This window comes from Lampris incognitus, chromosome 2, assembly GCF_029633865.1.
Source record: "Lampris incognitus isolate fLamInc1 chromosome 2, fLamInc1.hap2, whole genome shotgun sequence".
In the NCBI taxonomy this organism is placed as follows: domain Eukaryota; kingdom Metazoa; phylum Chordata; class Actinopteri; order Lampriformes; family Lampridae; genus Lampris; species Lampris incognitus.
Window position 1 is genome coordinate 131,269,267 of NC_079212.1, and position 22,718 is coordinate 131,291,984.

A 22,718-nucleotide genomic window follows, 5' to 3' on the forward strand; every position below is an offset into this window, starting at 1 on the left:
GACTGGCTGTCCATGAGGGTGCTGGATGCTACAACCATGACATCCACTGTGCTGCTGAAAACAAGCACAGACAAAGAAAGGAGTGAGTTACCAGAAAGGCCCAAACCACATCCTGAACCACTTCTTCACAGAAGAAGCCCGGTCGAACCGTCAAAGCCGGGACGCGAATTCGGATTTCCCGCACCACGGGCGACAATGTTAACCAGTCGATTAAAGCGTCCGACCAGTTAACCAAGGGCCACCGTGTCTGCTTATCCATGCACGTTACACTACTCCCCTCCTTTGGGAAAGCGCGCCCGCGCATATCCCACTTCTGACACCAATGCAGCAAATTCGGGGGGGGGGGGGCAACCACAGGAACTGCCGCAGATGGGACGCGAACTCGTATCGTCCGCACCGCGGGAGACATCGCTAACTGCGCGACTCATTAGCCAAGGGCCAACGTGTCTACTTATACATGCACGTTACAGTATTTTATTTCGTTGTTTAAAGAATTAACGGGGAACCCAAAATCTTTAACAAAAGGAATCCTGGGATTGGATCTATGGCCTAAGGAATACTGGATGATGCACTTCAGGGCATCTTTTATTTCCCAGTTTTTTTTCCCAGAACACGATTTATAAGCAACGGTAACTCTGTGACATGCCCATTATAATTAATGCGTTGCCCTCTTGAGTCATTTATGCAATTCACTGCCTCATTACAGCAACCACATGAACCAAAGATTAATATGCTTATTCATCAGATCAGGGGAAAGCTGACAAACTTTTTTTTAACAAACCTTACCTATTGGGGGGCAGGGTGGGATGGCTTATAGCACTGATATTTGCGCTTTTAAATCCCCAGTGCTGATGAACACTAAAAGATGACAATAGAAGGTAGTGAAAATAATGTTGAACATGGGATTCATATTATTATTGTGTGTATTGATGATAACTCTCTGGATTTTAAGTGACGGGTGATTGGGGATAGCTATAAAAGTAGTTAAAAAAATCAAACAAACACTATACCTTTTTGTTTTCGATAGTTGAGTTTACGCTCCAGATCATGAAGCGGCGGTAAGTTGTTTGCGAGTGGCATAAGAAACCCCAAGGAAGAAGAGTCCCGGAAGTGTTTTATTCTGCTTGGCTTGCTCGAAACTGGGGTCGGCGATAATAAACCCAGCGTTACGGCCGCTACGTCGGTACAGTCGTCTGATCTCTCGGATTTCACAACAGATACACTTCGAGTCCTGCCATAAATAGCTCACTTCGTTGGCGTCTCTGGAGAGGTATGCCTGCGTTAGATCACTTATAGTACGGATGTGCAAACAATTTGTTGGTGAATCGATGTTTATGGAACTAGTTGAGCTAACTGCCTGTTAGCCACTGTCAGTCAAGTTTAGAGTTAGCTGTGGCCTAAGTGGCTAGCTAAGTTAGCAAGCTAACGTTACCCTGATAACTACCTTAAGGCTGCGGGGACATAGCTGTCATCCAGGTACACCAGCAGCTCTCTAGTTATGTAGTTGGCCCAGCTAATGCTGAGTTGTAAAAGGAGAGTAAAGCTCTCAGGTTGTTAGGCAAAATAAAAAAAACTGTCAGCTATTCGTAGTTGAGTTTTCTTGGTGGCCAAGGTTTGTTGACAGAGGGCGGTTGAGCAGCAAATTAGCTAACCTAGCTAGTTATTGGCTTTACGCTTCTAAATGCGGACACGTATTTGTGAGTTAATAAAGTGTAGCACGCTAGCAAATGTTAACTTTTAGTTAGCTATTGACAAACGATATCTACCAGGACGTAAATTAAGGGCAATTTGAGCCACGTCAATTTTAAAACGATCTTTTGAATTCCCATAAGTCCTTTCGGATAATAGATTGTTATTGATACTAACTACGAGATAGTGGTACATGTGGTAGTAAAGTGAAGGTTGATGATTAGTTAATGATTTTAAGTACCACAATCCCTCTTATCTGCAGTAATAGCTAGGCAGTTTCTGTAAATTACTTTACCAAAACATTTCTTTGAGGTGTAGCTGTTATTTAGAGAGTAGACCAAATATCAAATGAGATGGCTCTCATCTGGCTTGATGCAGTCTATATTCATGGAGTGAAATATCTCCTGTTTATTTTCCATCCTCAGATGAACAACAACGGGAACAAGAGAGCTCCGACCACTGCCACTCAGCGATTGAAGCAAGATTACCTCAGAATAAAGAAAGACCCTGTGCCTTATATCTGTGCTGAACCTCTCCCCTCCAATATTCTAGAATGGTACAATTTTCCTACAAAATGTTAAACCAGAGACCACTACTAAGATGATCACAAGTGGCATTTTCTTGTTCATGTATTGGACTCAAAACCCTCAAAGACTGGCTGATATATTGAACAGAGCAAGCAGACATGTGCAGCTTTAAATAGGCATATATGTTGCGTATAGAAATTCAATGGCAAGTACACCTCGAGTATGGTCGATTCAAGAATGATTATGATTTAGGTCTTACCTTAGGGCTACACTGGTGTTGTAACATTAACAGCACATCAGCAATGGAACCCGTGTAATCACGGCATTTCCATTTGGGTTCAAACCAGTTCCATTTTCAACAGTCATTTAAAAGCATAAAAGTTGAAGTCTATACATGAGGACACATTGAATAATTTTCACTTGACCTGAAAAGAAAGCTATTAGCAACACTAGGCTTATGGTATAAGTCTGCAAGGCTTTTGTTAGCAAAACGAAACCTGACTTTTGAAACAAGCATTTAGATTCCTTAGGATACATGTTTTATGTAATCAACTTGTGGTGATGTTTGGACAACAACTTGGATCTTTTTCTTCTCCATCATAACATGTTTGTGTGACTTGATAAGGAATGAAAAGAATCGTTTGAAAGCCTTTATAATTTGAACAAGCACTGCAACTACACATGATGTACAAAAAATGCACTTGAAGCGGGGGAAAAAGGTGCAAAGGTATTCATTTGGAATAGTACATTTTATAGTGATAGATGCATGACCAAACACACTTGGTATAGGTCTGTGGTTTGTCATATTAGTATTTTAAAAACCAAATGCGTGCAGATCATTGCTTTAGCATTAGACACAATAAATACGCATCATAAATACCATGGTCATGTTGTATCTCAAGTGTATAACCCATAAGTTTGTTACTAGACTTTGGTGCTTGCTGTTGTTTCTGGGAGATTTAAAAAAAAAATTTTTTTTTATGGAAAACATTTCATCACAAATCATATTTGTGGTTCTCATAGATAGCAGGGAATGGGGTTTCTATTGTCTTATCTACTACTACTTTCGGCTGCTCCCCTTGAGGGTCACCACAGCAGATCTTCCGTTTCCATCTCTTCCTGTCCTCTGCATCTTCCTCTGTCACACCAGCCACCTGCATGTCCTCCCTCACCACATCCATAAACCTCCAGTTTAGCCTTCCTCTTTGCCTCTTTCCTTGCGGCTCCATATTCAGCATCCTTCTCCCAATATACCCAACATCTCCTCTGCACATGTCCAAACCATCTCAATTTTGCCTCTCTTGCTTTTTCTCCAAACTGTCCAACCTGAGTTGTCCCTCTAATATGTTCATTCCTAATCCTGTTCTACTTCGTCACTCCCAACAAAAATCTTAGCATCTTCAACTCTGCCACCTCCAGCTCCACCTCCTGTCTTTTCTTCAGTGCCGCCATCTCCAAACCATATAACATAGCTAGTCTCACTACCATCTAATTTCTATGGTGTTATCAACTAATGAAGAATGTGTCTGCACATCGCTTGTTCAATATTTCTCTGAAACATCAGTTTGTTTGAGTTTGTGTGTGAGATATTTTTGTTACATTTTATTAAGCAAGCTTAGAATTTCGTCATCGCTCGGGTATTATTCTCATGTGTGGCTACCAAGAATTTCCTTAATATTATAAGATGATAATAATAATAATGATAATTAATATTAACAATAATGATTTATATAGCACTTTTCTAAAACAGTATTACAAAGTGTGTTACAAAGAAAGAATAAACAGACAAGGCAAAAATAAGAATAACACCAAATAAGAGTAAGAATAAAAACAGTATAAATAAATAAAAAGATATCAAACATAAAAAACTTTCACAAAAAACAAAGTTTTAAGATGAGATTTAAAAGAAGTTATAGACTTGGTTTGTCTTGGTTCAATAGGAAGAGAGTTCTAGAGTGTGGGGGCTCTAACAGCAAAAGTCCAATCACCCTTTGTAACCGTGACCTGGGAATAACCAGCAGGGCTCCATCTGCAGATCTTAATTGTCGAGAGCGTGTGTACCAGGTCAATAAATCAGAAATGTATGTGGGAGCAAGATTGTTTAAGGCCTTAAAAGTGCGCAATAACATTTTAACATCAATTCAAAATGTAACTGGGAGCCAGTGTAGGGAGGCAAGCACAAGAGTGATATGGTCATGCCTCTTTGTCCTGGTAATGAGCTGAGCAGCGGTGTTTTGTACCAACTGCAGATGGTGGACGGAGCCCTTGCTGATACCCGAGTAAAGTGTGTGACAATAGTCAAGCCAAGAATAGATAAAAGCATGTACAACTTGTTGTAGATCGGCAATTGATAAAGATGACCTAATTTTGGAGACTATCTTGATCTGGAGAAAGTATGAGTGAGCAACATGTTTGATTAGATTATCAAAAGTGAGGTTAGCATTGAATATTACCCCACGATTCCTAGAAGCCTGCTTAAGACTACCTGAGCTGTGAATTGACTAACTGGCTCCTGCAACGGTAGGGAACCATTATACCCTGACTGTCTGTCATTAACAAAGGCAAGTTAAAATTGTCATCACATTTTTTACACAAGTTTATTGTTTTCTTTGAATTGAATTTTCACAATGTTGCTGTGAGTTTATTGGACTCACGTAACCTCCTGCCTAACAAACTTTTCTTTTGTTCTCTAGGCACTATGTTGTCAGAGGTCCAGAGAAAACACCCTATGAAGGTGAAACTTGAATAATGCCCCACTAGGATACCAACCAAAATGTTACACACATTAGTTCAGTTCGAGTTCAGTTCTCTGAAAATGTCACAGATTTATACTGAAATGCATGTTTGCCGGTGTATTGATCTTGCATTCACAGGAGGCTATTACCATGGAAAACTCATCTTCCCACGGGAATTTCCTTTTAAACCACCCAGTATCTACATGATAACACCGAATGGGAGATTCAAGTGCAACACAAGGTAAAACAGGTGGACTGTTGTTCGATTTTTGATGACTAACCCATCCAGGAATTTAGGCAACCTTTTCACCGCTGTCCTGGAACAGTCCCAAAAATAATTTGAACTGTCCCAGAGTCGGTGTAAACCTTCCCAAATTCTAAATGTTGTCTTTTTACTTTATTGTCATCTATAGTGCTTATTTGCATACAAACAATATTCAGCTGATTAGGAAATAAATGATTGTATATTCATTTAAATAATTTCTTTGATTAAAACAGATTCTTGACATTAGTAGTTTTCTGTATTATAAGCTGCTTAGAATTAGTGTAAGGAAGTTAAACAGGTTATAATTCCCTCTCTAGTCTCTTTTATATTGCTGTGAAAATGTCAAAGAATTTCTCTGTCAAACAGCTGTGTATTGAAGTTTCTTGTCAAAACAACATTTTACAATAACATTTGAACACATCATAAGGTTCCATTCAGGAAGGAATTTTCTTTTGTATTTTGTGTCATAGCCAGAACTTCCTTGTTTCTGTAGAGAAGTGGAAAATAAATTGATTTGATTTCGTCAAAAGGCCCCTCAGGTGGAAAGATTTCGCAAGAATCATTATGGCATATTATTATTGCTAGCCCTATAAGAAAAAAAAATCACACTAACGAAAATGGAACCATTATACTACATATCCGTGTGTTTCATTCACTGTCCCTAGGATACCACCTGCTCTAGACGGTAGGGAAGAAATCTGCCCAATTGTACTTGGCCAATTACCTCACTCTTCTGAGCCGTCCCAGTCACTGCTCCACCCCCTCTGCCAATCCGGGGAGGGCTGCAGACTACCACGTCTCCTCCGATACGTGTGGAGTCGCTAGCTGCTTCTTTTCACCTGACAGTGAGGAGTTTCACCAGGGGGATGTAGCGCATGGGAGATTCACGCTATTCCCCTCAGTTCCCCCTCCCCCCAAACAGGCGCTCCGACCAACCTGAGGAGGCGCTAGTGCAGCGACCTAGACACATACCCACATTCAGCTTCACACCCGCAGACACGGCCAATTGTGTCTGTAGGGATGCCCAGCCAAGCCGGAGGTAATAATGGGGATTTGAACTGGCGAGCCCCGTGTTGGTAGACAACGGAATAGACCGCTACGCTACCCAGACGCCCCCCTCAGGGAAGAAATTTTAACTCTCCGACCGAGCACAGAGCTTCTCTTAACATCCATCCATCCATCCATCCATTATCTTAACCGCTTATCCTGCTCTCAGGGTCGCGGGGATGCTGGAGCCTATTCCAGCAGTCATTGGGTGGCAGGCGGGGAGACACCCTGGGAGTGAAATTGTGTGTGTGTTTGTGCGCATGCACGTATGTGCACTTGCGGACAACCAGCTGCAGTCTGCTATGTTCACATTTTAGAGAATGTAATTAATATTCTCCTCATTAATGATGTCACCACCCATGACCCATCCACTATTCATCAGAGCGCCTGGCTAAAGTTAGCTTGCTAGTAGCCAGTAGCAGGATAAACTTTTTCAATCCAATGACTAATAAATACATCCATTTAAATTTGTCCTTACCTTAGACTCAGGGTTTGTAGGCCTACTTGGGTTCGATGAAGGCGATGCAGTGCCTTCTTGGTGCTCGATCTGTGCTTTGTTTAATCAGCACAACATATTTGCGACGTCCTGCCAGTAAGCCATTTGTGAGGGGATAGATGGACCAGTACCACAGGTGCATCTCGCGCTGAGTAGCCAGCCAGTGATAGTAAAAGCATGAGAAGACGCGGTCCATTGTAGTCAGTGCTCAGATCAGTTTGTCATTTGCTAAGCGAAAGTTTAAAAGAAAGAAATAATTATGTATTAAGATCCGGAGGTGTCCCAGGGAGGATCTTTGTTCATTCCAAGCACATTTTCTATCGTCCTTGGGATGAATCAGAATCAGAATACTTTATTCATCCCCGAGGGGAATTTGAGTAGACAGAACAACAGGACCTTCTTAGTCTTGAGCCCTGATTCATCCATTCAAACTGAAATTGAATAACACTTGGCTCGAAATTAATTGCAAAAAATTTCAACACGAGTTGGAAATTTGCCTGACAAAATAAAGTGAATGCCAATGAGCTTCAATCAGGCCTCCATTCAGGACTCTTGTTGAAGTGGCTGTCTGCGAATTGGATGACATGTTCATAGTGGTATGTGGTTTTCCTGCATTATAGACAAAACTTCTGTGATATACCAAGAATGGAGTAATAATAATAATTTTTTAAGAATTTATTTTTTTCCCTAAAGCGATCTAACTCATTCCAGTAAAGCGAGGCAAACTTTCACTGAAAGTTAATTAAAAAATGTTCATGTCTTTGCTGAAGACAGTGACTACTGCTGGGAATTTGTGTAGTTTGATGTTCAATATGTACTTAATGTATCTTGTCATCTTTGAAAATTATATGAACATTGGTTATTGTTTTTGGCTGTGAAAGCTGTGCCACCTTGCTCTTTTTAACCAACTAACACAGCTGATGGTATCTAACTTTCTCCATTTCAACACAGATTATGCCTGTCCATCACAGACTTCCACCCGGACACATGGAACCCTGCCTGGTCTGTATCCACCATCCTCACAGGCCTGCTGAGCTTTATGGTGGAGAAAGGCCCCACTCTTGGCAGTATTGAGACCTCTGACTACACAGTGAGTACATGTAAATGAGTGCTCATGCATGCAACATACATTGGATGGACAGATGCCCTTTGTCAGCTTTATTATTTGATATGCATTTTATTCTTCGTATTCCAGAAAAGACAGCTGTCGGCCCAAAGTTTGGCCTTCAACCTAAAGGACAAGGTTTTCTGTGAGCTGTTTCCTGATGTAGTCGATGTAAATGCCCATTCACTATCCCATATCAAACTATGTATTCATTCTGGTCTCTAACCTGCCACTATTTTTTCCATTACTTTCTTTGCTGATTTCATGTCTCTCCTTGTCCCAATCTATTTGTCCACCAGGAGATGAAGCAGAAACAGAAGGTCCAAGAGGAGTTGAGCGCACGCACTCAGCCCCTCCCGCTCCCTGATGTTGTCCCTAATGGTGACCCTCAACATGCCCATTATGGCCTTCCTGCCCTAAATGGAGGGCCTGTACCCTTGGGGGGTGCCAACCCTGCCCCTGGCCTCCAGCAGGCCAATCGTAACCATGGACTGCTTGGTGGGGCTCTGGCCAACCTATTTGTGATTGTAGGCTTTGCAGCATTTGCCTATACAGTCAAGTACGTACTGAGGAGCATAGCCCAGGAGTGAGAGAAGCTGATGAATTAGGCAGGTGTTCACTAGCAGGGGAGCTACCTAAATGGACTAGACATTCTAAAAACACTACATGGGGGAAGGACAATTAGCCCCTGTTAAAACCCCTCCACCACCAACGCCACTACCACCATGGACTTTGGAAAATGGAAGTTCAAAGCCACCCACCCAGGAATGATTGGTGGGGAAGTGGACTGGAGTGGTTGTAGGGCTGGGGGATTAGAGGGGGTTATAAAACTGGTTGTGATCCACTCTGCTTCAGTGGTTTATCTCTATAGCAGGTCACGCTTGGCTCATGGGTTGTAGAAATGGGAGTGTATGGATAGGCCTTGTTTGTTGGTACAGTCATTTTGTCTTGGGCAAAAAGTTGAAAACTTTGTTAATGTTGATGCTGGAGCATGGTGTTCTGTATACATCATTCCACTCTGTGGCACCATATTGAACGTTATCAATGAAACCTTGTTTGGTTCATTTCACAAGTTGGTGAATGTCAAAATGTGGGACTTTTGCCACAGAAAATTAAAATTCAGCAGGTGAAGCACACACTCTAGACTATGAGATGGCAGAAAGCAATCAGCCACGGATTTCACTTCGGGCGAAAGGCACCCGACGTATTTCAAAGTACTGTTTTTGTGAACAACACTTACACAGTAGGAATTGAGTACAAAGGTCTGGCTGGCAGACAGTCAAGTCTCCTTTTTTGTGACACATTTCTCTTTCTGTCTGAACACTGTACATTCATATCAAAACAAGGAAAGCCTGTCGTAGTTTGTCAACAGAAGGGAAGGGGGTTACCAAGAAGTTTAGTTTTGTAGTTTTAATGATAACTCCATGTATTGAGTTTTATTCAGTTTTCCCAGAGCCTCTCGGCACCGTGATCTTACTCCTCTGGCAAATCCAGTTGTAACTCCTCACTTTATAAAAGTCAGGCTAGGTTCATGGATCAACTTTGAGTTCATCCTGGAAAATGTGTAATGGTTTGACATGATGAGACATGTCGCACATCAAAGGTGCCACTCGGGTATTTTCCTTAGGCGTTATTTCAATGACTTTTCAGGTTTCCATTCTACAATCTTTAATTACGTCCGTGTAAAGAGGTAAATAAGTTTCACATTAAATTATGCTGGAGATGGGCAACTGTCAGTCTATGAGCAGACAAAGCTCAAATCTCAACAACAGCATATGTCTTAGAGGTGAAAAATTCTTCCTTTGCCGGAAGTTATGTGAAGTTGAGCTCTTCCAAATTGATCGAATTTCCAAGTGCTTTCACGCTAAAACGAGCATTTGTCACGGACAGATGAACAAGGAAGTCTTGACTGCTGCTGGCAAATGATTTGTAGTTGAGCGAATCACAGGGAACTGAGTTCTGTGCTTACTTGTGTGTGTGTGACCAAATACTGATGTGAGTTTACCTCTCAAGTCAACCCATGAGCTAAGCAGTCAATCTAGTCTGCTCAGAAGGATTTAGACACCACCACCATATTAAATTGGTTTAGCTGACCAGTATAGCGAAACTATATCGGTCTAAATAAAGAGATACAAGAAGAGAAGCAACATCTTTGTTTTTTTGTTTTTTTGGACAAGTTTTTGTTGAGTTCTCTTATTTATAATTTAGCCTTGGCGAGTCCTTTTCAAATGTGATTGCTAAGCAGTGCGGTGACTATAATGCAGGTCAAACGCAAAGCCCAGAGTCCATGCCCATAAGGTCTCATAATTTACTGTTGTGCATTGCTTTAATAGAGACAATTCTACTCTTTCTACTGTGTATCCATTGTCTCAGTAGAAAAACAGTCAAGCAGAGGACTTGCCTTTCTATTGCTCTTCTTTTATGGGCAGCAGCACATGAAATGACTGTAAACGATGAGGGTTTTGTTTGTGTGATTATAAAGCAAATGCCCAAATTTTCAAGCTACCACTATCCTGCGTGATATTGTATGTTTTCATAACAAAATGCAAATAAATTACCCTGGCTGTCAGGACGTTTTCGATAACGGGTATCTTAAATTCAATAACAAATATTTATTTTTAATGACAAATTTGTGTGGCGGCGTGCAGGGTTTCATTGCTCTGAAGAGTTATCATTTACCTGTTGTGACTGTGATGCCTAATAGAGGAGATTAATTAATGTGAGCCGCTACCTGACAAAACGAAAATCCAGTGGTGCTTTGTTTACCCAGAGACTGAACCAGAAAAGCAAGATTGCAATCAAGCTCCAAGTTTCTCTGGAAAGCAAGTTCCCCAGAATACCGCTTGATTGCCATTGGTTCACTGCTATTAATATGCAGATGACGCTTGCAGGAAATCAGATAGCTGGCAAGGTTTTCCTTAAAAATGTGGCAGCAAAGCCAGCACTCACAAAGCAGATGCCACGCTGAAACATGCCTGCATGATCAATACCTGGGCCCGTCACTTCCAGAGTAAGTAGTATTCTTATATACTGTATAACGTGTGTGTGTGTGTGTGTGTGTGTGTGTGTGTGTGTGTGTGTGTGTGTGTAATCCAGTGAGTCAAATTCTTTATGAGACAGTACAATCTTGTTTCATGCCATAAGCAATCGTCAGCTGTCAATACTTATTAGTTATTGACAGTCAATAAAACTACTACAAACCCCAATTCCAATGAAGTTGGGACGCTGTGTAAAACGTAAATAAAAACAATACAATGATTTGCAAATCCTTTTCAACCTATATTCAATTGAATACACTACAAAGACAAGCTATTTAATGTTCAAGCTGATAAACTGTTTTTTTGCAAATATTCACTCATTTTGAATTTGATGCCTGAAGCACGTTCCAAAAAAGCTGGGATAGGGGCATGTTCACCACTGTGTTACATCACCTTTCCTTTTAACAACACTCAATAAGCGTTTGGGAACTGAGGACACTAATTGTTGAAGCTTTGTGAGTGGAATTCTTTCCCATTCTTGCTTGATGTACGACTTCAGTTGCTCAACAGTCCGGGGTCTCCGTTGTCGTATTTTGCGCTTCATAATGCGCCGCACATTTTCAATGGGAGAGATCTGGACTGCAGGCAGGCCAGTCTAGTACCCACACTCTTTTACTACGAAGCCATGCTGTTGTAACACGTGCAGAATGTGGCTTGGCATCGTCTTGCGGAAATAAGCAGGGACAAAGGTTCATGGATCAACTTCCAACTTCATTGGAATTGGGGCTTGTAATAAAACTGCTGTTTTGGATTTGCCTTCCAGAGGAGTGTGCACAAAACTCATATTTTTCTTGTTTTTTTTGTTTTTTTTGTTTTTGCATGTGATCTATATTCTCTGTCTTCATGTCAGTTATTTTTGTGTTTCTTCTTCAGACCTCTGGACTGCAGAGCCGTCCACTTCAATTCTTTACACGGGGCTTAAAGGCTGTGGCTTTTTAGTGACATCATTCATCGCCATCTTCATCTTCATCATTATTGCCACCCTGTCACCATGGTTTTGAATGAAGAGCGAGAGTGTGCTGTGTGCTTCCAGGCATACACGCGCCACGAGCGGATCCCAAGGGTGCTGCACTGCAATCACACCTTCTGTTCCTGCTGTCTTCAGATCATGTCGAACAGAATGGAAAATGGTCTTTGCTCCACCGCCTGTCCATTTTGTCGTTGGATTACCTGTACTCGCGTCAGCCTTACTTTATCAGGATCCCTGTTCATCAATACAGAGATTTGGGACCAAATCACAGAGGACGAACACCAGCAGGAGGTGGAGGTGGAGGTGGATTGGGGGAAAATTGCCATAAAGATGCAACCCACCAAAGACATGCGGTAAGCAGTTCAATCAAAACTACCTTCTCATTATGTTTGAATGTAATTATTTCTACTTTTCCTGAAGAAAGTGCCCTTTAGATTGCAGCCAGCTGTAGCTTTTTACTGTTGTTCAGCATCGTTTTGCTCCGATGACCCTTCTGTGTGGCACCTCATTACTGAACAACTGTTCTCTCTGCTCCACTTCAGCTGCAGTTTAAGACCCCCCGGTCTTAAATCCAGACTCACAAAGTTCTTGAAACACTTCAGTTGTGTCGCCCGCCCCGCAAGACGATCAGACCGGACGTCTTGGACTATGATTTGACAAGAAGGTCCGTGGAAGAGGAATGGCATCTTGTGCTCAATCCTGCAAAAGTAAAGCGCGTAACTGACACGCTCTTGCCAGAGAGAAAATGCACGGAGAGAAAAAGCACATGAACAGCTTAAAAGAGAATCTGTGGAAGAAAGGCAATCAAGAGATGAATGGAGCTGGTCCTGTATCTTTTTATTTTATTTTTTTCACTTTAAGTGAAGTGGGGATTTTTTTTATGAGTTTATTTAGTGAACTGCCTTACAAACACTGAAAACTTTAAGGCTTTCCTAAAACTGGGAGCTTGCTTTGTCATCCCATAGTTAAGAGCAGTCAGTAATAATCGGTTAGCAGTTTTCAAACTGCTCAGCTGTAGACTGTCGCTGCAAAGCTGCAGGTCTATCGCTTTGCTTTTCTGTCCAAGTCTTTTTGGTTTGTGATTGATTGCGAAACCTTACTTGGCCTCAGAAAAGCGTCTTTGTAGTTTCAGTTTTTGAAATAAGTCTGTTGTCGGTGAACAATATTAAAAACCAAACACTTAATGATGCAAGAGTTTGGAGTTAAAAACCTTTTTTTTTTCTCTCATTCAATACAGGATACAAAGCCTATTATGTAAACCATTATGAATGATTAATGGCTGCATACTGCCCTCTTCTGTGAAATTTAAAAACTAAAAAGTTGAAAAGTGATATGGAATATCTCACACACACACACACACACACACACCATGTCACCTTATACTTGTGGGGACCCCTCATTGACTACCTTCATTCCCTAGCCCTTAACCCTAACCTTAACTATTATAACTACATGATGCCTAACCTTAACCCTTACCCTAGCCTTAACCTAATCCCAGTTCTAACCTTAACCCTAAACAATTTTCCTCATGGGGACCCATGAGATGTCCCCACAAGGGACATTTTTTTATCCCAATGGGGAAATTTGGTCCCCATTGGAATAGAAAAACTTGGTACACACACACACACACACACACAAGTACAAAATAGTATACAAACTGTGCTGTATATCAGAGCATATACTAAGTGAAAAACATAAAGTAGGGTGGAAGTCACATCCAGCCATGTATAGTTCATGTGAGATATGTTTTAATATAGAGATGAATACAACCACCACTGCCTCAAGCAGAGACATTAAAAACCTTATTAAACATGTTCTGCCTTAATGTGGATATTCCTTAAGGCTTTCCAATTTTATATTGTACAGCTGTGTTTTCATGCGTTTGGTTAGCCAAACCTAGGAAACTAAAACAGACAATTTTGGGGTTCACTTCAAATGGAAAATTGCCAATATAACCATTTTTAATTTATTTCAGAGGGTACTACACTATATGATGTGGTCTTAAAGGCCAATAAGTACTCCTGAAGACCAGGAGCATTAGAATAATAAACTTAAGTTTTCTTTGCACAGTAGAATGTTTGTTTTTCGATCAGATCGTGACAATAGCCTCAATAATTCAGTATTCCTCTGATCTTGATAAATGCACTCAACACTCCGTTAAGTGCAGAATTTTCTATTGTATGGGGACTTAACTTGTTCCCCCCTAGTTTTAGATGCCATGTCATTAAAGCACGAAACTATCACGTGCATTTAAATTAAACATTATCCCCAATTTAACCATAACTTTATAAACTGAAATTAAGGAAGAGCTTTGTGGCTTTTTATGGATGCTGCAAACCTCTTATCTGTGATGCCTCAATAACAATAAAAAATGACTTATGCACATAAAAAGAAACACTACTTAGAGTTTAGATGTTAGCCATAACACAAGGACTAATGGATTAGTGTGTAGCATTCAACATAACAATACATACAGGACTTCACACTGTGAGTGCAATGGATGTGATTTTACATAGACTAATATGTCGGAATTGCTTATATTAAATTTTGAGTGGACAAATTGAACAATTGTCCATGTAGTATGGAGATGGGGAGGATCATGACACAATACAAAAGTTTGATGTCAAAAATTGTAACATATGATTTCATATTGATGTATATGCTATCTGATTCATATGCTATATATAATACTATATTCACCAGGCATGAATGAAAAATTGAAAAACAGTGACGGTAGTATGGAGATGGGGATCCTAACATACTACAGGTCTGAAGTTTGTTAAGTTATTTTGTCTAGGGCAAAAAGTTGAAAACTTTGTTGATGCTGGAGCATGGTGTTCTGTATACATCATTCCACTCTGTGGCACCATATTGAATGTTATCAATCAAACCTTGTTTGTTCCATTTCACAGGTTGGTGAATGTCAAAATGTGGGACTTTTGCCACAAAAATTCAAAATTCAGGAGGTGAAGCACACACTAGACTATGAGATGGCAGAAAGCAATCAGTAGCCATGGATTTCACTTCAGGTGAAAGGCACCCGACATATTTCAAAGTACCGTTTTTGTGAACAACACTTACACAGTAGTAATTGAGTACAGAGGTCTGGCTGGCAGACAGTCAAGTCTCCTTTTTGTGACACATTTCTCTAAGTCAACTAAGTTGACCTCTGATACATGTGGAGTCGCCAGCTGCTTCTTTTCACCTGACAGTGAGGAGTGTCACTGCAGAAATGGTGAGGGAGACAGCTAGGAAGGTACTTGGTGTGTCATCAGGACAGAGGAAGGAAGACAAGGAGACTTGGTGGTGGAATGAGGAAGTACAGCAAAGTATACAGAGGAAGAGGTTGGCAAAGAAGAAGTGGGATAGTCAGAGTGATGAAGAAAGTAAACAGGATTACAAGGAGATGCAGCGTAAAGTGAAGCGAGAGGTGGCAAAGGCAAAGGCATATGGTAAGTTGTATGAGAGGTTAGAGACACTAAGGAAGGAGAAAAGGACTTGTACCGATTGGCTAAACAGAGGGGCCAAGCTGGGAAGGATGTGCAGCAGGTTAGAGCGATCAAGGATAGAGATGGAAATGTGCTGACAAGTGAGGAGAGTGTGATGAGAAGGTGGAAGGAGTACTTTGAGGGGCTGATGAATGAAGAAAATGAGCGAGAGAGAATGTTGGATGATGTGGGGATAGCGAATCAGGAAGTGCACTGGATTAGCAAGGAGGAAGTAAGGGAAGCTATGAAGAGTGGAAAGGCAGTTGGTCCAGATGACATACCTGTGGAGGCATGGAGATGTTTAGGAAAGACGGCAGTGGGGTATTTAACTAGTTCGTTTAACACAATCTCGGAACGTGAGAGGATGCCTGAGGAGTGGAGAAGAAGCATACTGGTAACGATTTTCAAGAGTAAGGGTGATGTGCAGAACTGTAGCAATTACAGAGGTATAAAGTTGATCAACCACAGCATGAAGATATGGGAAAGAGTAGTGGAAGCTAGGTTAAGAGGAGAGGTGATGATTGGTGACCAGCAGTATGGTTTCATGCCATGAAAGAGCACTGCAGATGCGATGTTTACTTTCAGAATGTTGATGAAGAGAAGGCCAGGAGTTACATTGTGTTTTTGTGGATTTCGAGAAGGCATATGACAGGGTGCCGGGTGAGGAGGGGTGGTATTGTTATTCTATGTTAAGTACACTGAGAGAGCCACAAAACCAGAGTTCCATGTATGTGCAAACCTACATGGCCAATAAACATGATGGCTGTTGCAGCTAGAAAAGTGCTGTATAAAATGCAACTTGATTGATTGATTGATTCTGATTACCTTGTGAATTTGGGCTATACAAATAAACTTGACTTGTAACGACTTGTAAGGATGAAAACAAGATATTTGGACAGCCTCTCCAGACTGTCCTGCTGATATGAAGCCTCCCTTCACGTTTAACGAAGAGAAATAAAGAGAAATTTAAATTGTACGCAAATTTGACTTGTTCTTCATTGTTGCTCCATCCTCTTACTCATCCCAGTTTAGAATTGAGTATCTCAATGTTAGAAGTGGTGAGGGTTATATTTGCCTTTCCCCTTCTTCCTTTTCTTACATGCTTGGACTGTTTTCAATGACCCTGTTTTTAAAATGCGTTTTGGGCCATCGGATCACAAGTGGGCAGCGAGACACGTCGCCGTTTACACCTGTGTCTATCATGCGTCTCCAACTGCGTCCTACGGACTATTTGTGATCAGATTTCGTTAATCCGAAGAAGATTTCCTGTTACGTCATTGTCGAGGACGCATTGGGACGCATTGACGTTCACACTACAAAAGACATGTGGTCAAATGCGTGCCAGAGCGCCTCGGCAAGTGGCTTGAGTAACCGGTTCACAAAACGTTTTGGTGGTCGTTTACACTTGTATTTAGCACTGTCCACTTGGGATCCGATCGCAAAAAAACGCATTTTAAAACCAAGTGTAAACGGGATCACTGAGAAATGATTGAAGGAGTAGTTAAGCAGTGCTTATAAGAGGACGTCACTGTGAGGTGCCGGCGCATTCCCTGGTGTTAGTTAATGCCGGCAGTTTGCGTACATACGCCTCAGGATACGCCACTTTGAACACGCTGTCCAGGACACTACTAAGTTCACACCTTTCCAGCTCAACAACATGGACTAAACTGAACCAACCTACCCCGTTGTGTTCTATGCATACGTCGGTAGGTGGCACCGATGTTATGAATGCCCTGTTGGCGTGTAACGTAAGTCAGAGAAGAAGAAACGATTGCTCGTTACCACTGTGCTCCGTGCTTTACTTACTTGTACATACACTGCTTACACAACACACATCCAAACATAACAAATTGGCGGCGAGCTCTGTACCCGCTCTACTGAAGATGGTTGCAGTTGCACCTTTTTCTACACCTTTATTTTTTATTTTTTGCCGTGCCTCGGTGAGCCTCCGCTGCCATTCAACACCTGGTTGAAAATGTTCCGCAACTATCTGCAAGTGGTTGCAACGAACACAGACGACTGGCCGCATACTCGGAAACGAGCATTACTTCTACAATGCCTGGGGACTGCGGGTCAGAGCCTCTGCTATACGCTGCCGGACCAAGGTCGGACCCCGGAAGGTGCTGTAAAAGCCTTAGAAGCACATTTTACTCCACGTCGGAACATAGTGGCCGAGCGCCCCCAGAAAGCGCGGCCAAACTCCCAGTGAATCTGCGCTACAGTACGTTGCAGCATTAAGAGACTTGGCATCTACGCGTGAGTTGGTAAACTCGGATGGAATGCTACGAGATCAGTTGGTGGAAAACGTTTTTAACCGTCGCGTACGAGAGAGACTGCTCCTAGAACCGGACTTAACGTTGCTAAGAGCCATTACAATCGCAACACGGATGGAAGCCGTTGCTGAGCAAGCTAAGCTCATTGCTGGTGAGCGCTCAACGCCCGTGTAAACTGTCTGCACATGGCGCTGCACGCCGCCATCGCAATCCGCCGAAGCCTCCGTCTGCATCGCTGGCTGCTGCTTCTCGTCATGCTTTGTCTCCCCCTGCTGCTGCTGTTGTTTCTTCTCGCCCTACATCCAACCGGACCTGCTACCGTTGCGGATCTGATCGACATCTTGCAAAACGATTCATCGTGCCCCGCTGCCTCCGCTCTCTGTAGGCATTGCAACAAGACCGGACATTTTGCGCGAGTGTGTCGGTCTTCGCGAACACGCTCTGTGCACGAAATTGACTTGCCTGATGTTCAGATCCTCTACTTGTATGAACATACAGCATCTGACAAAATCCGTTGCACGGTTAACATGAAGCCTACGACTGCTTCAGTGTCTGTGGGACTGACGGTGGATTCGGGCTCCTCCGTCTCTATTCTTGTTGAATTAACGTTAGCCATCCTACACGAATTAATTGTCTTGCCAAGACATAAACATAAAGTGTGCCATTCAGGCGGAAAATGACACACACCCACACCGTGCTCTTGCGTTCGAACAAGAGAAGAAATTTTATTTGACACATGCGCAGATCTATATATACAATACGGGTCCTCACAGGATCAAACAGCTGGTCATTGACAATGCGTGGATGAGACTGCATTAGATCACATGTTCAACACCCCCACTCAGGCTCATCTTTACAGCAGTGTCAAAATAACAAAAACAAAATAATGTCACCCATGTTCCCATACACCAGTAGAATCCTATGGTTACCTAGGTCCTTCCAAACAGGTAACACTTAAACCTCTCAACTTTTGGTTTTGTTAGTGGCTTGGTCAGCACATCTGCCACCATGTTCTCGGTGGGACAGTACTCAATTGTAACTTTACCATCAATATGTGCAGACCGTACAAAATGGTATTTTACGTCTACGTGTTTACTCCGTTGTCTACACACTGGGTTCTTAGACAGTTCAATAGTTCCCTGGTTGTCTTCATATATTACAACTGGTGTGTGCTGTTTATCTTTATCTAGACCATGAAGTAACTGTACCAAATACATGCTCTTTTGGAAATTAGATGCTAGAGCCATATATTCGGCCTCACATGTTGACAGAGCCACTGTAGGCTGTTTCCTGCTTTTCCAGGATATCACTGGACCATCTCTGGTTAAGCTAAAGCAGTACCCGGTGGTACTGCTCGGGTCACTCTGATCTGACACTCAATCGACCTCACTGTAACCTTCCAGCTTAAGGTCCTGGTCACTTTGCTGGTAAGACAGTTCAAGACCAATAGTGCCCTTCAGGTACCGTAACACCTGCTTTGCTGTTTCCCAATGTTGTTGTTTCGGCTGTGCCAGGTGCTGGGACAATTTGCTGACTACCCAGCTAAGATCTGGCCTTGTAGATGTCATAATGTAAATCAGACTACCCACTATCTCTCTGTAGCCTGTGGCATCCACAGTTTCCCCCTCTCCATCAAGATCGAGCTTCTGCTCACAGGGAGTTCGTCTCGGTTTACACTCAGACATTCCAAACCTTTTGAGCACTTTTTCAATGTGTCTTTTCTGACTCATCTTTATCACACCCCTGCTTTGTGTGAAATCCATGCCCAGGAAGTGTCTGAGTTCCCCGAGATCTTTCATCTTAAACCTCTTTTCCAGCATCCCCTTTACCTCTCTGATCAGGTTATTGCTGCTGGCTGCAATAAGCAGATCGTCCACCCAAATGATCAAAATCACCCTTTCACCATTAGACTGTTTTTCATAGACACAGTTGTCTGCTGCGTTCTGTTCAAAACAGTTTTCTACCGGGTGATCATGAAATAGCTTATTCCAATTACGTCCAGATTGCTTTAGACCATACAAAGACTTGTTGAGTTTGCATACTAAATGTTAATTAGTTTTAGACTTTACTTCAAATCCCTCAGGTTGCTCGATGTAAACCTCACAATCTATTGGAGCGTGTAAATAAGCTGTTTTGACATCCATTTGGTGGAGCACAAGGTCATCCTGTGCGGCTTTCTGCATGAGAATCCTCACTGAGGTCATGCTAGCGGTCGGAGAGAAGGTCTCCTTGTAATCTATACCTTCTACCTGGCTGTACCCCTTTGCTACATATCTAGCTTTGAAAGTCTCAGGTTGGTCAGGGCTTTCTTTGACAGCAAAATCCCAACGCCCCCCCACTGCTTTTTTTCCCTTTGGCAGTGGACACAGGGTGAAGGTGTCATTCTCTTTTAATGAGGTAAATTCGTCCTCCATTGCTTTGACCCACTTCTGAGATCTTTCAGAGCTAATAGCCTCTGTATATGTTTTGGGTACATCATAGACAGCTCTATAGAAATAATCCACCTCCTGTTCATCTTCAGTATGTTCAGTCTTACACTGATAGTCCCTAAAATATGCTGGTGGTCTTCTACTTCTGTCTGGGTAGTGGCATGTGCCCCCACTATCACCTTGAACCCTAGGTGATGTGCCACTTTCACCCCTTGCCTCTGTAGGCACTGTCTGACTAGCCTGGGGCTGTTCACCTAGCCTAGTTGGTGCTCCATTCAGCTCAGTGTCATCATAACAATCATCATCAGAATAGTCATGTGGACCTGTCTGGATCTGGCTGCCCTTCAATATGGGCTTGACTTGTCTGTGCTTTGACACTCTCCCTGTCTCTGGGAAGTACACGTTGTATGCAGAGCTATATTTGTCATACCCTATGAAAATGTCCTTTTCACACCTTGGATCAAGTTTCTTTTGGTCTTGCTTATAAGCATAACACTCAGTACCAAATACCATCATGTGAGCAATATTGGGAGTTTTACCTGTGAAAGCACTATATGGAGTTTGCCCAAGTCGCTTGCAATAGCATCTGTTGCGTATGTGCGGCCGTTTGCACTGCAAACCTCCATTGCTTTTTTGGTAATTTACTCTCAATAAGCATGCACCGGCCCATGTCAAATAATATTCTCCAATTTCTCTCTGCTGTGCCATTTTGATGCGGCGAATAAGGAGCACTAGTCTGATGACTGATCCTGTTCTCCCCAAGAAGGTCTTGGAACTCTCTCCCAGTGAATTCTGTACCATTGTCAGAGCGTATAGTCTTGACTTTCCTGTATGGGGCAGTGTCAGCTAGGAATTTCTCTGTGGCTCTAGATGTGTCGCTTTTTGTCTTAAGGAAATAGGTCCAAGTCATACCACTATGGTCATCAGTGAAGGCTACTGTGTATCTATACCCGTCTCTGTCGGTTGGGTCCATAGGACCACACAGGTCAGTGTGAACTAGTTCTAGTATCTCTGTAGCTTTGCTATCAGCCTGTCTGTTTCTCAGCTCAACCGTTTTGCCCTCTATACATATGTCACAGTTGAGAGTGGACTTATCACACTTTCCCTTGATTTTCATGCCATCAACCACATTCTCCAATCGGGAGACATCATCAAAGTTACAGTGTCCAAGTATTCTGTGCCACGTTTGAATATCATGACACACCTTGACCTTGTCATTGTTTTCATCAGTAACCGTGGGCAGATAATACAGTTTACCACATACCTCAATGTTAAACCTTGTAGCATCATTGACACCCATCCAGTTATCGCCATCTTTGAAATGCAATTCTGCCCCGTTGCCTGTAGCTGCCCTCACAGAGAAAATATCTTGTGGAAAGGTTGGTATTTACAAAGCATTTTTCAGTAGTGCTGTCACCTTGTGACCCTTACTGTCTACAAGTGAGATTTCTGCTTCTCCAATGGCTTTGGCAACCCCAGTAACTTTAGTACCATCATTTAGTTCAATCACATGGTTCTCAGGTCTGAAAGCTTTATCGATAGTCTTAAACTTCTTAAAGTCACTTATCATGCGCGATGTCGCACCACAGTCGACCATTAAGCCTTTAGTGTTAACCGTCCTCTTCACTGGACTACCGCTATCGATCAGCTTAAAACAATACGACCTGTTATCACTGCAGTCCCCATCGTCTGCGTCTTGTCTTCGCCCATGCTGGTCTGCGGCTCTTCGTTGTGGCTCTTCTCCCATCGCCCGCGACATGGAGTCCCGCTGTCTTCCCCGGCGTGGCGTGTCACTCCTGCGGTCTCGTCTCCTCTCGTCAGGTAGGTTGTTGTTGGGACACGTCCTGGAAATGTGTCCCATACGGTGGCATCTCCAGCATTCAACGTTGGTCGAATCTGGTCCTCTGTCCTCTGGTCCTCCGTCCTCTGCCTCGTCCCCGCGTCTCGCATCACGTTGTCCTCGGTCAGGTCACTCGGCTTGAATCTTTCGGTGTCCTCGAAGTTCCTCAGCTTTGCCTTGAAGTCACTGAACGTCAGATTCTCGCCCGTCTGAGTAATATGGACGACAAACGGTTTAAATAAGTCCGGCAGGCCTTTCACTACCATCGCAACTTTCAACCCGTCACTGATATTCTCGTCTGCCCCCGCCAACCAAGCGAATCTTGTCTCAGCTCGAGCAATATATTCTGTGACAGTCTCGTTGCTTCGCACGTGGAGGGCCGCGAGCTCGCAGTATAAACGTACTACACGCGGCTTTCCTTTGCCCGCATAATGCCCCCGTAGTATCGTCAACGCCTTGCGTCCGTCTCCTGCCGCCTCTCTCATAACAAGCGACAAACTCTTGTTGTCTAAAACGTGCACCAGTTCCGCGTGTGCCTGTGCGTTCTTCGCAACGTCGGCTGCTCGTACAGCGTCGGCGTCCTCATCTCCGCCAACCTGTGGCTCGGCTTTGATTGTTGCCGAAAGCCCGCGCAGTTCCAAATGTGCGAGGAATCTCGTTTCCCACAGTTCGTACGACCTTTCATCGCCGTCAAACAACAGCCGGCTAAATCGTTGGCTAGACATAGCGCTGGGCCCATAACCTGTTGAATTAACGTTAGCCATCCTACAGCGAATTAATTGTCTTGCCAAGACATAAACATAAAGTGTGCCATTC

The 22,718-nt window shown here is 42.8% G+C and overlaps 1 protein-coding gene across 1 annotated transcript; it reads left to right on the forward strand.

Annotated features, from left to right (window-relative positions):
* The first annotated feature begins 1,132 nt into the window (after positions 1–1,132).
* On the forward strand, positions 1,133–11,970 carry ube2j2 (ubiquitin-conjugating enzyme E2, J2 (UBC6 homolog, yeast)). The gene is made up of 8 exons (XM_056273844.1): positions 1,133–1,270; positions 2,115–2,245; positions 4,910–4,950; positions 5,090–5,192; positions 7,711–7,849; positions 7,955–8,035; positions 8,164–10,874; positions 11,776–11,970. Exons 2-7 carry the CDS (start codon positions 2,115–2,117, stop codon positions 8,452–8,454), a joined length of 786 nt encoding a protein of 261 aa, XP_056129819.1. The 5' UTR covers positions 1,133–1,270; the 3' UTR covers positions 8,455–10,874; positions 11,776–11,970.
* The last annotated feature ends 10,748 nt before the right edge of the window (positions 11,971–22,718 follow it).